This window comes from Scyliorhinus canicula, chromosome 11 (assembly GCF_902713615.1).
Source record: "Scyliorhinus canicula chromosome 11, sScyCan1.1, whole genome shotgun sequence".
NCBI lineage: Eukaryota > Metazoa > Chordata > Chondrichthyes > Carcharhiniformes > Scyliorhinidae > Scyliorhinus > Scyliorhinus canicula.
This window is the reverse complement of record NC_052156.1, coordinates 6661161-6676700: the sequence shown is the minus strand read 5'-3', so window position 1 is coordinate 6676700 and position 15540 is coordinate 6661161. Positions and strand designations below refer to the sequence as shown.

The 15540-nt window shown below is 48.0% G+C and overlaps 1 protein-coding gene across 2 annotated transcripts in view; it reads right to left on the bottom strand.

Annotated features, from left to right (window-relative positions):
• Positions 1-1923: 1923 nt before the first annotated feature.
• Positions 1924-15540, bottom strand: part of LOC119973950 (monoglyceride lipase-like) — a 52626-nt gene continuing 39009 nt past the window's right edge. For both annotated transcript variants that reach the window (XM_038812635.1, XM_038812636.1), the window contains 2 exons: positions 7024-7239; positions 1924-2094 (listed from right to left, as the gene is read on the bottom strand). In XM_038812635.1, the coding sequence (XP_038668563.1) occupies positions 1981-2094; positions 7024-7239 (330 nt within the window). In that variant the 3' untranslated portion in view covers positions 1924-1980. The remainder of the gene's footprint in view (positions 2095-7023; positions 7240-15540) is intronic.

Sequence of the window (15540 nt, the reverse complement as noted above, 5' to 3'; positions counted from 1 at the left end):
GACCAAGGCAGGCCAGCAGCACTGTTCAATTCCCGTACCAGCCTCCCCGAACAGGCGCCGGAATGTGGCGACTAGGGGCTTTTCACAGTAACTTCATTTTAAGCCTACTCGTGACAATAAGCAATTTCCATTTCATTTCAATGAAGTTACTGTGAAAAGCCCCTAGTCGCCACATTCCAGCACCTGTTCGGGTACACAGAGGGAGAATTCAGAATGTCCAATTCACCTAACAAGCACGTCTTTGGACTGTGGGAGGAAACCGGAGCACCCAGAGGAAACCCACGCAGACACGGGGAGAACGTGCAGACTCTGCACAGACAGTGACCCAAGCCGGGAATCGAACCCGGGACCCTGGCGCCGTGAAGCAACAGTGCTAACCACTGTGCTACCGTGCCGCCCGTACTGGTGACATTGACACTAATGCCTTTGCTTTGTAAAAGCCCATCTGGTTCAATAATGCCATTTAGGGAAGAGAATCCGCTGGCTGACAATGTGACCGCAGGTGTTGTGAAATGACCAAAACTAAAAACAGAAAAATGCTGCAAAACCTCAGACAGTGTGACAGCATTTGTCAATTTAAATGTCGGCCTTACAGGCAAGGCAGACACTCTATGAATGAATTTTTAAAACTCTGACCTCAATAACATACAGACACTGATGGCAGTGGATGCAGCTCATTCTAAATGTGAAACAAATCAGAATTATGAGTCAATTTGTGTGTGTTTAATGGTGTGCATCAACACAGTACAGGAGACATCTTTGCAATATTTACAATGTCAATACAAGAAATACTTTAAAGTGTTGATTCAAACATAGTTCTTTCTGGGTCAATCAAAATATGCGCCATTGCACGATAAAACCAATTTGCAAATAAAGCATATTTTTTGGTCATTTTACCCCCTCTTCCCAATCATTGCCTCCCTGTCTCGATGTTGCCTGCCTGGGGCGAATGTGATTGTAAGATCCAGGGCACTGACTGAATCCCAGTGACTGAATTCCAGTTCCTTTTGTTTATTATTGTGGGGTTGTCGGGATTTGGGGACTAGAGAAGAGTCTCCCCCTTATCCATGAAAGCACCAACTCATGGACTTGAGTGGAAGGCCTCCCAGAGCTTTCCCATCTCTGGGATGTCAAATGGCGATCGGATCTCCCCATCTCCCCCCCCCCCCCCCAAACCCAGTAGGTCCGATAATCAAATTCATGTCCCACTTTAGCTAAATCCCTGGAGAGGCTGGAATACTCCTTATAGTGGAAAAGGCAAAGGGAGATGTGGTGGAGGTATTAAAAATGATGAAACTTCCGTTGACATGCAAACCAGTAATCGTAGGGTGCGAAGTCTGTGATGAACACACCTTATGAGGATCATAGATGTATGACAGCACAAATCAAATCAATAGTTCTCCTGTAAATTTGATACTGAATTTTAAAGGTATGAAAGTGCTTAGGGGGGGGGGGGGAATCATGTGCACTGGAAGACGGTCCAGATATTTACTCAGTTGTATTATGTGTGTTTGCAGCAATGCATTCCATGATTTTGACTGCATAAACCATTCGCCAACAGTGAACTTAGCAGAGAGCGAGGGAGCTCTGTGGCTCAGGGTAAGAACAGACGGTAAAGTCACAGACTGGGATTGAAAAACATTGATCGCAATCAGGAGAAGCGTTTCTCCACAGACAGAAATAATAGAGAAATCAATCCATTCACAGCTTTCAATGACATGGTTGGGCCTGATTTTGTTTTAAAGTTTTGATTGGGAAACAGTCGCTGAACAGATGCTTATTTTAACATTGTTTTCTTTTTCCAAAAAAAAAAAAATGCTTTTCATTTGTTAATTAGACGGTTTGAATTTGGTCTTACTCCAACCACCCCCCCCCACCCCCCACCCCCCCCCCCTCCCCACCCCCCCACCCACCCACCCGAACACGTACAGTATAAATTAAACTGGTTCCTTTGTAAACTTTCCACATTCAAAATTTGACTCATTGTTCGAGTGGTGGTAATCTCTCATCGATCCACTTTCCAATCAATGCATACACTTCTCCCTGGACCCTCGGTACTTCTCGATGGAGCTGGTGGAAACACTTACTGAAGATCTGAAAGAAATTCAGAAGGGAGGGGGGGAGATTAAATAGCATCACTAAGGACCGGCATTATTACAGGTCAAAGAGTCAAGTGGAATTCTGACTGGAGGGAAGAACAGAACTTCTTCAAGTGGGCATTCCCAGAAGGGATGGTGCAGTCAATGAAATACTAATATAATAGCAAAATACCATGGATGCTGGAAATCTGTTCTGGTGGAAGGCCATCGACCTGAACCGTTAACTCTAATTCTCTGTGAACAGATGCTGCCAGATCTGCTGAGAATTTCCAGCATTATCTGTCTTAATTTCAGCCGCTGTGATATTTTGCTTTGGCATTAATATAACTCTCTGACCTTAGAATTATCCTATTGCGTAGTCACCAGTTTGTTGTTTACTTTTATGTATCTGATTTACCGCTGATCAATGCAGAAGTGGAAAATGTTCTTAGTCTCGATCAGGGTTATTTACAGTACTTTTAAATATCTCAGCAACCACAGGATTTTTACACACACGTTTGCAGCTCAGGTTTCCCGAGTGTTTGTAAAAGCTTCCATTTACTTTAGCTTTCAGAGGCTACATCCAGCCTAATCAATCAAGCACAGGAAACACAGAGCAGCCAGCAGACTAAATCAAACACAGATCAATGAAACCATTGAGCATTGGAATTCCGCATGCTGGTGAAAGAAACAGAAAACCGGCATTCCCGTGACATCTTTCATCATCTCAACAATGTCCCAACGTGCTTTACAGCCAATGGAATGCTTTTGTAGTTCAGTAACAGAGGAAAGGTGACAGCCAATTTGCAAGACCCCCAAAACAGCAACGTGACAATGAGGTGTCGGTGGGGGGATGAATATTGGCCAAGGCACGGTGGACAACTCACCTGCTCTTCTTTGGAATGGTGCCATGGAATCTGTTACATTCAGCTGAGAGGGCAGATGTGGGCCTTGAATTACCATTGCATCCAAAAGATGGCATCACCAACAGTGCAGGGCTCGCTCAGACCTCTGCTAGTTTTTCAGCCAAGGTGAAAAGGACTGATTACTGTCAGTTTATATTTTGATAACATTTAAAAAATACGTGAATAGGGAAATAAATGGCTCCTGTAGTAGGAATTCTTTAAGAATATTTATCATCTTAACTGTGCTCATCCAATCAAAATCGAAAGAGTGTTATCTGACAAATTTGGTTGCACACTGGGCTGAATCGCTGGCTTTGAAAGCAGACCAAGGCAGGCCAGCAGCCCGGGTTCAATTCCCCTACCAGCCTCCCCGAACAGGCGCCGGAATGTGACGACTAGGGGCTTTTCACAGTAACTTCATTTGAAGCCTACTTGTGACAATAAGCGATTTTCAGTTCATTTATAAAGATGACTAAAAGATTGGCCAAATGAGTTATAAGAATCAAATTAAAGGAAGTGAGACACCTATAGTGGTTTAGGGTTTAGGTAGCAAATGTCAGAGCCTCGGGCCCAGACAGCTGAGAACATAATAATAATAATCTTTATTATTGTCACAAGTAGGCTTACACTAACAGTGCAATGAAGTTACTGTGAAAATCCCCTAGTCGCCACATTCCGGCGCCTGTTCGGGTACACAGAGGGAGAATTCAGAATGTCCAATTCACCTAACCTGCACATCTTTGGACTGTGGGAGGAAACCAGAGCACCCGGAGGAAACCCACGCAGACACGGGGAGAACGTGCAGACTCCGCACAGACAGTGACCCAAGCCGGGAATTGAACCTGGGACCTTGGCGCTGTGAAGCAACAGTGCTAACCACTGTGACACAGCACTTGGACGGACACCAGAGCAACAAACATTGGCGACGTGCAAGTGGCCAGAATTGGAGGCATGCTGAGTTTTCGAAGGATTGTGGGGCTGGAGGAAGTTGCGGAAAGGGATGGGTAAGGTCATGGAGGGTCATGTGGGTGGCACAGTAGTTAGTACTGTTGCTTCACAGTTCCAGGGTCCCAGCTTCGACACAGGGAGAACGGGCAAATTCTGCACAGACAGTGACCCAAGCTGAGAATCGAACCTGGGACCCTGGAGCTGTGAAGCAACTGTGCTAACCACTGTGCTACCGTGTCCCCCTGTGCTACCGTGCCCCCTGTGCTACTGTGCCCCCTGCCTAGGGCAGCACGGTAGCACAAGTGGATAGCACTGTGGCTTAACCTCGCTAGGATCCCAGGTTCGATTCCCCTCTGGATCACTGTCTGGACAGAGTCTGCACGTTCTCCCCGAGTCTGCGTGGGTTTCCTCCGGTTTCCTCCCACAGTCCAAAGATGTGCAGTTTAGGTGCATTGACCATGATAAATTGCCCTTAGTGATCAAAAAGGTTAGGAGGGTGGAAGAGGGCTTAAGTGGGTCAGTGCAGACTCAATGGGCCGATTGGCCTCCTTCTGCCCTGTATTATCTATGTTCTATGTACCACCTTTAGCTGTATCAGCCCCAGCCTTGCGCATGAGGTTGATGCATTCACCCTCCGCAACACCTCATACCACAACCCCTCCTCCAACACCATCTCCAGCTCCTCCTCCCACTTGGCCTTGACCTCCTTCAACGGCACCCTACCTCCTCTAAAATCCCCCCGTAAATCGCCAAGGTGACCCCACCCCCTCCTCCAGCCTGATTACTGACAACAACCCCCTCCAACAATGAGGAGGGCACTGCCACCGGAAATGTCGGGTAAACCTTCTTTACAAAATCCCTCACCTGCCTAAACCTAAAGGCCTTGTCCCTGTGAAATCCTAAACTTCTCTTTCAACTCCTCCAAACTCGTGAGCCATCCTTCTAGAAATAATCCATCACCCCCGTTCCTCCCATCCCCGAAACCCAGCATTGATCCTCGCTGTCTCAAACCCATGATTCCCTCGATCAGCATCAACTTCGAGCCTGTCCCCAACTTAAAGCGCTGCCAAAATTGCCTCCACATCTTGAACGTGGTCACCACCACCGGACTCCCCGAATATTGGTGAACGGGAGCAGCGCCGTTGCCAGTGCCTGCAAACTCCAAACCCCCTACCTCTATCCTCACCCCCACATTGCCTCCAGCTCCCTACCCCAGTCCGGCACCTTCTCCACATTCACCGCCCAACAATAGTACAACAGGTTTGGAAAGGCCAGACCCCCCCCCCCCCCCCCCCCCCTGAAGCATCGTCTTCTGAATCCTTGCTACCTTACCTGCCCAAACAAATGGAAAAATTAACCACCTCCCTTTGCATACTCCCCATCCCCCACCATTCGCACCTCCCAGGCCCATTGAGAGTTGCCCTCACAGGTTCTGAGAGCTGTGGCCCCTCCTCCAACATGGCTCCCATTCACTAGTTAACCTGCATTTGCTAGCGAGGTGGTCCCTGCCACGGCCTCCTCCCACCACATGCCCAAAACCAGCACAAAGGCCCCTCCACACTCAGTCCTTCCAAACATCCCAACATAATGGGCTCCCAAATAAAGAGAAACATAATACCCCAATGTCCCAGAACCATCCCCTCCCAACCACAACATGAAGCAAAACAAAGCCCAAACTCCATCCAGTCCCAGTCCTTTAGCCTTCACAAACGCCCCAGCCCCGTCTGCCACCTCAAAGTAATAGTCCCTGGAGTTGTGTGTAACTCTTAGCTTCGCTGTGTAAACCGCCCCAAAATGCACGTTGCTCTAGTACAACGCTGCCTTTGCCCTGCCAAAGGCTGCCCGCCCGCCTTGCCAGCTCCGCCGTGAGATCTTGGTGTTTCTGGATACCACCGCCTTCCCACCTCACCTCTTGATTCTGATTCGCCCATCTCCACACTTTCTCCTTCCCAGGGTAACTATGAAAACAGATGATCACATGCTCTTGGTGGATCATTCCCCTTTGACCTTGACCGATGGGCCCTATCCAGCTCATAGAGGGAGGGGTCCTCCTCCTCCTCCCCCAACATTCTTGTTGAACATCTCCGCCAAGTACTCTGTCGGCCTCCAGACTTCCTGCCCCTCAGGCAATCCCACAATCCACAGATTCTGCCACCGTGACCTGTTCTCCGGGTCCTCCACTCTCAACCCCTTGGAACTCTCCTCCACCCTCCACAGCTCCTCACCCACCGAGGTGAACTGGTCACTGTGCCGCGACAATGCCTCCTCCACCCCCTTCAACACCTCCTTGCTCCCCGCACTGCCATCGGCATCTTCCCCAAAGCCTCCTTTATCGGGGCCAGCGTAACATCCACCATCGCCTTGAGTGATGCCATCATCTCCTTCTGATGCCTATCGAAATGTTTGGCGACCTGTCGCTCAAACTCCACCGTCATCAACTCAGCCAGCGTGTCCACTGTAACGGGCACAGCCCCACCCAGTAACGGGCACAGCCCCACCCAGTAACGGGCACAGCCCCACCCAGTAACGGGCACAGCCCCACCCGGCGAGCCAGCTCCCGCGATCTTTCCTCCCACAGAACTCCGCACCGAACCCAAGCTCTCAGGCAAACTATCGCCCGCACCGTTCCGCCCGTATTCTTCTTTAGTTGCCGCAACTTTTCTAGTGATCAATCAGATAAACTTTTCCCCCCCTCAAATCTGGGAGAAAAGGGCCGAAGAACAAAAGCTCTAACAGGAGCCACCCACCGTGCGACCTACACCTACAAGTCACCACCGGAAGTCCCAACGCTTTCTGTTTATGTTTCAGGTTTCACGGGGGTGAATTCGATTGACTGGACAAGTGAACAGTGCCGGCAGCTGGGTCATGGGGATGGAGCAGGTGAGTGGAGGAAGGATGTGGGTTTTCATTGACCCTGGGGCAGGACATCACCGGCAGACCCTGAGGGTGACTAGCACTGAGTTACTAACACTGTCCTCAGACTGGGTATAGGGCCTACTGGCCATCAAGTACAAGGGGCCCATAGCTGTCGGCAACTGGGCTGTAGGGAAGATCCCAGGTCACCCTACACACCGAGGGAAATAAAACATCACCTTCAATGTCTTGTCTATGCTGGAAGCCTTCTTGTACAGGAGGAAGGAGCCCCTGATGTCACACAGTTTATCCGCATCACCATGTAAAATCAACATTGGCCAAGTGATGGAGGGCAAAATCTTCTCCAGTTTGGCCACCGCCTGTAAAACCTGGACTGTGAACTTCATCTTATAAGGTCCGTGGTAATTGAGAGGATCATTTTCAAAGTTCTTCACCTGCAAAAACCAAAATATGTCACATCACACTTTGGGACCTCGATAGAGGGACATTGTGAAACCAAACCAGGAGAGGGATTGTTTCAAGGGTTTTGAAACTGAGAAGCTTTGGCAAAGGCTCAACAGCGGAGGTTGACCATGATTCAGAGGGATTGAGTTAAAGGCCGCTGAATGGCATATTTAGCGGGGTTTTCATGGCGCTGCCCGGCTATTCAGCAACACTTTGCAATTTGCACTGAGAGGGATTTGCCCGCAGATCAGAGCGTCATTTTGGAGGGCTGCTCTCGTCTTCCCATCTCCACCCCTTTCAGGCCCCCCCCCTTGAGTTTGACAACCCCCGCCCCGCCCCTACCCAATGTTGGGGAGGGCCACGGGAACCCCCTCACCCCCCTCAAACTGGCACCATGGCAGTGCCCCTGCGACCTGTGAGTGATACCCAGGCACTTGCTAGGGTGGCAGTGCACAGGTGCCAGGGTGGCAGTGCAAGGTGTCCAGGTGCCAAGGGGAGAGGCAGAGTACCGCCCTGATCGAAGATCTGAGGAGGTTCAAACCCAGTTGACTGGTTTTCTTTTTCCAGGAATTGCTTCCTCAGCCTGAGCCAACAGGTGTATTGACCAGGTGAGCGTTAAAGCAGTGAGATTTTTCACTGCCTCTGTCTGGACTGCTCTCTAACTTCCAGACAGGCGTCTCTCTTCTGGGGGATCTCTGGTGGGCGCCTCTTTAATTAGCAGGTCTCTGATGGTGGGGGCAGGAGCAATGGGAGGGGTTGGGTCACCCGCATACTGGAGGGGATGGGAGTAATGCAGAAAATCCTGGGCGGGGGATGCTGACTGGGTTGCGGGGGGTTGGGGCGGGCCAGTTCTGGACCTCGCTATCAGGCCACCCGCTCAAAATGGGGCCCGAAATCTGCAATCATCGCCATGCAGAATTTGCATGGCTAAGGATTGGGAATCGGGTCCTAGTCTGTGCTCCCATCGTGAGCGCAAATCAGGTGGAATTCAGCTCCAGCAGGAGAACGCAAGGCGGGATTCTCTGATCCTGAGGCTAAGTGTTGACGCCGTCGGAAACACCGTCGCGTTTCTCAACGGCATCAACACGGCCTCAGGATCAGCAATTCTGGCCCCTACAGGGGGCCAGCACGGCACTGGAGCGGTTCACACTGCTCCAGCTGCTGATCCCGGCGTTAATTGGGCACCGCGGGGCCTGCGCAATGTGCAGTGGCACCGGCGGCAATGCGTGCATGCGCAATGGTTTCCTTCAACGCGCCGGCCCCGACGCAACATGGTGCAGGACTACAGGGGCCGGCGCGGAAGGAAGGAGGCCCCCCAGCCAGAGAGGCTGGCCCGCCGATCGGTGGGCCCCGATCGCAGGCCAGGCCACATCAGAGCACCCCCCAGGGTCGGACCCCCCCCCTCCCACCCACAGGCCGCCCCTCAGACCCTTCACGGCGAGTTCCCGCCGGCTGAGAGCAGGTGTGGATGGCGCCGGCGGGACTCGGCGTTTTTATGATGGCCGCTCGGCCCATCCCGGGCTAGGATTCGGCGGGGGGTGTGGGGCCGCGACCGGTGCAACACCAACCATGCTGATGCCAATGCCGCCGATTCTCAGCGCTGCGGAGAATCGCGTGCCGGCACCGGGGCGGCATGGCGCGATTCGCGGCGATTCTCCGACCCGGCCCCGGGCTAAGAGAATCCTGCCCATAGTCACCCAGTGGAAAATCCCGGCTCTCTTTTTACCCACATTCACTGGACAACACTTGGTTGTGGAATTTAATAGTAATAATAATGATAATCGCTTATTGTCACAAGTAGGCTTCAATGAAGTTACTGTGAAAAGCCCCTAGTCGCCACATTCCGGCACCTGTTTGGGGAGGCCAGTATGGGAATTGAACCTGCGCTGCTGGCTTTGTTCTGCAGTACAAGCCAGCTGTTTAGCCCACTGTGCTAAACCAGCCCATCTCATAACAGCCTCAATTACCATTAAATAAAAAATCTTCAGGAATACTCCAATGGCAGGAAGGACATTTTGGACAGCTCTGGACTTGTGTCTTTCACTGCTTCCTAAGGGCAGCACGGTGGCACAATGGTTAGCACTGCTGCTTCACACCACCGTGGACTCGGGATCAATCCTGACCCCGGGTCACTGTCCATGTGGAGTTTGCACAGTCTCCCCATGTCTGTGTGGGTCCTACCCCAATTTAGTGGAATTCTTTGAGGATATTACGAGCGCAGTGGATAACGGGGAACCGGTGGATGCGGTGTATCTGGATTTCCAGAAGGCATTTGACAAGCTGCAGCACAAAAGGCTGCTGCATAAGATAAAGGCGCATGGCATCATGGGTAATGTGTTAGCATGGATAGAGGATTGGTTAACTGACAGAAAGCAAAGAGCGGGGATAAATGGGTGTTTTTCTGGTTGGCGATCAGTGGCTGGTGGTGTCCCTCAGGGATCAGTGTTGGGCCCACAATTGTTCACAATTCACATAGATGATCTGGAGATGGGGACCAAGTGTAATGTGTCAAAGTTCACAGATGACACTAAGATGAGTGGTAGAGCCAAGTGTGCAGAGGACACTGAAATAGAGGGGGAGGGATAGAGATAGTTTAAGTGAGGGGTAAGGTCTGGCAAATGGAGTTCAATGTTGGTAAACTTTTGGTAGGAATAACATCAAAATGGGCTATTATTTAAATGGTAAAAAATTGCAGTATGCTACTGTGCAGAGGGACCTGGGTGTCCTTGTGCATGAATCACAGTAAGTAATTAAGAAGGCCAATGGAATGTTGTCCTTTATTGATGGAGGGATGGAATTTAAAACCAGGGAGGTTATGTTGCAGCTGTATAGGGTGCTGGTGAGACCTGGAGTACTGTGTACAGTTTTGGTCTCCTTACTTGAGAAAGGGTGTACTGGCACTGGAGGGGGTGCAGAGGAGATTCACTTGGTTGACTCTGGAGTTGAGAGGATTCGTTTATGAGGACAGACTGAGTAGACTGGGACTATACTCAATGGAATTTAGAAGAATGGAGGGGGACCTTATAGAAATACACAAAATTATGAAGGGAATAGATAGGATAGAAGCGGGGAGATTGTTTCCACTGGTGGGTGAAACTAGAATCAGGGGGCATCGCCTCAAAATAAGGGGGAAGTAGATTTAGGACTGAGTTGAGGAGGAACTCCTTCACCCAAAGGGTTGTGAATCTGTGGAATTCCTGCCCAGTGAAGCAGTTGAGGCTACCTCGTTAAATGTTTTTAAGGTAGGTAGATTTTTGAACAATAAAGGAAGGAAAGGTTACGGTGAGCGGGTGGGTAAGTGGAGCTGAGTCCACAAAGATCAGCCATGATTTCATTGAATGGTGGAGCAGGCTCAAGGGGCAAGATGGCCTACTCCTGGATTTGGATTTGTTTACTGTCATGTGCGCCGAGGTACAGTGAAAAGTATTATTCTGAAAACAGTCCAGACAGATCATTCCGTACATGAATAGGAAAAACATAGGGCAAACAGAACATACACAATGTAAATACATAGACCTAAACATCGGGTGAAGCATGGACTCAATGGGTTAATGTTTGTCTTGTTTACAGTGAAGAATGGTAAATTGGAGAAAGCGTATTGGGTCCACATTTGCTCAATAACACCAGCAGTCATCACGTGATCAACATTTTCAGTAATAACCTTTCACTACTTGACCTTTGGACGGGTTCCATCATGAAGGACATCTCCTAGGAGACGGTGTATAATCATGTACTGTAGTTGTTAATCTCGCCTCCTTCCAACCCTCATCTGCATATCTATCCCTATAACTTATAAACCTCGAGGAAACATCACACCTCACAACACAGAGCAGAAATTTCCTTTTGTTAAATGTGGCAGTCACTGAGAATCATAACAACACATAAAATAAATGAGTTATATTAATTATTAGATTAATTAGCAGCATTCGGGACATGTTGTTCAATGAGTATTTTAATAGTATTTCTTTGTTCAGTTTTTGCCATTGCTGCTTATTTGAGTTTACAACTCCTAACAATCCAATTATCAAACTCAAAGTTAACAACAACAGTAATATTTAGACAGGACTTTTCACCAATAAAATCATCCCGAGCTGTTCAGCAAATGTGCGTCAGCCGAGATGTTGTGATGAACTGGGCTTGAACCCGTGACCTTGTTGTCTCGGAGGTGAGTGTGATATCTGCAAAGCCAGGTTGACCCCGTGAGAGCGTACACCGTTTCGGTCAGAGAATGGCTGGTTTGATTGTGACGGGAAGCGCAAGACACTGGGCAATAAACAGGCTGCCAGCCTTCATGCGAGCGAGTTCCTTATCTTGGTCACATTGTTCTGAGCAATTGTCGGATGGAGACGTCTGAAGGTTGCCCCTGTCTGGGCGAATTTGGGTTACATTTCTTCGGGGTCCAAATGTCAATCATTTGATTCGTTTAAAAGAATTAAGTGAATTGACAGGAAAATACAGAGAGTAGGAGCAACGAATAGCGATTCAGAGTTGCAGATAGATAGACTTGGAACTAGAATACCTGTGACATTATGGTAAATGCTCAGAATATAAAGGGTTAATGCCATATTATAATGAGCCACTAGATGGAGCTAGATGCAGAACTATATAAAGCGCTGACTCACAGACTTCTGGGAGAGAGCTGGAGGAGTGTTAGAGGGAGCAGTGATAGAGAGGATAGTACGGTTATAGATAGAGTGTAGAGACTCGTGTTAGTTGAGTAGATTGTATATCATTAGATTATTGTTTACAATAGGAATAAGTGGTCGAGTTTAATTAAGTAGTGTAAATAAATGTTAACTTTGTTAATAACTTAGCTCCTGTGGACTTTGTGAACACTCCAACATCCATCCTGAGAACAAGAATCACAAAGAACACCACAATACCGTTCCTTCACTGTCATTGGGTTAAAGTCCAGGATCCCCCTTACACCGTGGAGTACCTGCACCACATAGACTGCAACGGTTAAAAAAGGTGACTGACTATCACCTTCTCAAAGGCAATTAGGGATGGACGATAAATGCTGGCCTAGCCAGCAACACCCACACCCAAGGGAAGGACAAAAACAACATAAAAGGAGGGTTCATAGAAACATAGTAGAAGCAGGAGGACGCCATTCGGCCCTTCGAGCCAGCTCCACCGTTCATCATGATCATGGCTGATTATCAAGTTCAATACCCTGATCCTACCTTCTCCCCATATCCCTTGATTCCTTTAGCCCAAGAGCTACATCAAATTCCTTCTTGAAATTACACAACATTTTGGCCTCAACTACTTTCTGTGGGAGCGAATTCCACAGATTCACCACTCTCTGGGTGAAGAAATTTCTCCTCACCTAAGTCCTAAAAGGACCCTTATCCTCAAACTATGACCCCTGGTTCTGGACTCCCCACCATCGGGAACATTCTTTCTGAATCTACCCTGTCTAATCCTGCTAGAGTTTTATAAGTTTTTATTGGATGCCCTCTCACTCTTCTAAACTCCAATGAATATAATCCTAACCGACATAGTCTCTCCTCATATGACAGTCCCACCATCCCAGGAATAAGCCTGGTAAACCTTCGCTGCACTCCCTCCATAGCAAGAACATCCTTCCTCAGATAAGGGCACCAAAACTGTACCCAATACTCCAGGTGTGGCCTCACCAACACCCTATAGAATTGCAGTAAAACATCCCTATTCCTATACGCAAATCCTCTCGCTATAAAGGCCAACATACCATTTGCTTCTTTAATGCCGGCTGTACTTACGCGCTTACTTTCAGCAACTGATGCACGAGATCACCAAGGTCTCGCTGAGTATCCACCTCTCTCAATTTACACCCATTCAAATAATAATCTGCCTTCCTATTTTTGCTACCGAAGCGGTAACCTTACATTTATCCACATTATACTGCATTTGCCATGCATGTGCCCACTCAGTCAGCCTGTCCAAATCCCGCTGAAGCATCTCTTATTCCAATTTTTTGCTTCCTATCTGCGAACCAGCTTTCTATCCATCTCAAGACACCACCCGTAATCCCACGCGCTTTAACTTTACATATTAATCTGCCATGTTGAGACCTTGTCGAAAGCCTTCAGAAAGTCTAAATAAACCACATCCACCGGTTCTCCCTGGTCAACTCTACCAGTTGCAGCTTCAAAGAATTCTTGTCAATTTGTCAAGCATGATTTTCCTTTTGTAAATCCATGCTGACTTTGTCTGATTATACCACTGCTTTCCAAATGCTGTGCTATGAAATCCTTGATAATGGATTCCAGCAATTTCCCTACTACCGACGTGAGGCTCACTGGTCTATAGCTCCCTGTTTTCTCTCCACCTCCCTTTTTGAATAGTGGGGTTACATTCGCTTCCCTCCAATCTGTAGGAACCATTCCAGAATCCAAAGAATTTTGGAAAATGATCACCAATGGATTTACTATTTCTAGGGTCATTTCCTTAATTATTCTGGGATGAAAATTATCCAGCCCTGGAGTTTTGTCCGCCTTCAATCTCATAAATTTCCAAAAACCATTCTTTACTCATACTAATTTCCATCAGCCTCTCACTAAAACTTGTGCTTCTCAGAACTTCCAGTACATTATTCATGTCTTCCTCTGTGAAGACAAAATCAAAATAGGAATTTAGTTGCTCAGCCATATCTTTGTTCTCTGTTATGAATTCCCCCGTTTCTGAGTGTAAGGGGCCTACATTAGTTTTTATTAATCCTTTTCTCTTTACATACCTATAGAAACTTTTACAGTCAGTTTTTATGTTCCCCGCGAGTTTATTTTCAAATTGTATTTTCCCCTTCTTAATCAATCCCGTGGTCTGCCTTTGCTGAATTTTAAACTGTTCCCACTCATCATGTCTATTGCTTTTCTCACTAATTTGTCTGCCTCTTCTTTGAATCTAATACTTTCTCTAATTTCCCTTGGTTTAGTCACAGTTCCCTTTCTACTATTACATCAAATAGGAATAAACAGGAACAATTTTTGGAGTTCACCCATTCATTTCTTGAATGCCTGCCATTGCCTGTCCGCTGTCCTGCCTTTCAGTAATGTTTCCCACTCCATGGTTTAGCACAGTTGGCTAATAGCTGGCTTGCAATGCAGAACAAGGCCAGCAGCGTGGGTTCAATTCCCGCACCGGCCTCCCCGAACAGGCGCTGGAATGTGACGACAAGGGGCTTTTCACAATAACTTCATTGAAGCCTACTTGTGACAATAAGCAATTATTATTATTATTATCATCACAGCCAGCTCACACCTCATACCATCATAGTTCCCTTTATTGAGGTTCAGGACCCTGGTCTCAGAATCAACTACCTCACAATTCACCTTGATAAAGAATTCTGCCATATTATGGTCACTCATCCCCAAGGGTTCTCTCACAACTCGATTGCCAACTAATTCTCTCTCATTGCACAACACCCAGTCCAAGACGGTCTGTTCCCTTGTGGGTTCCTCAGCATGGTCCAGAAAACCATCCTGTATACACTCCAGAAATTCCTCCTCTATTGTACTGTGACGAATCTGACTCACCCAATCCAAATGCAGTTTAAAGTCACATTTGTTCCTTTGCATCTCTAATTTCTTGTCTAATGCTATTCCCAACATTACCACCCCTACGAATGTGTTTTGCCCCTTGATGTTTCTTAACTCCACCCAGACAGATTCCACATCATTTGCACTAATATCTTTCCTCAATATTGTATCAATATCTTCTTTAATCAACAATGTAACTCCACCACCTTTTCCTTTCTGCCTGTCCTTCCTAAAACCTTGGAGCCACCCATAATCCCAACTGTATCATATCCCTTTACATCTATCGGCGCAACTAATTCATCCATTTTATTTCAAATGTTCCATGCGTTTAGGTACAAGACCTTAAAGCGAGTCCTGGTCATGTTCCCTGCTATTTTGAGACCGGGCAGAGTGAGGGAGCAGTGAAGTGAGGCAGGGAGCGTGGCAGAGAAGGAGGAGAGAGGGGCAGACGGGAGCGTGGCAGGCTGAGTTGGAGGGTAGAGGAGGGAGGGCAGAGGAGAAGGCATGGGCAAAGAGGGGGTGGAGAATAATGGGGCAGAGAGAGAGGGGGCACAGAGAGAGGGGAGCAGAGATAAAGGGGCAGATAGAGAAAGGATGCAGTAAAACAAGGGCAGAGAGAGAGAGGGGTAAAGAGAGAGGGTGTAGAGAGAGAGGAGGCAGAGAAAGTAGGGACAGAGAGAGAGGGGTAAAGAGAGAGGGTGTAGAGAGAGAGGAGGCAGAGAAAGTAGAGACAGAGAGAGGGGGGTAAAGAGAGAGGGTGTAGAGAGA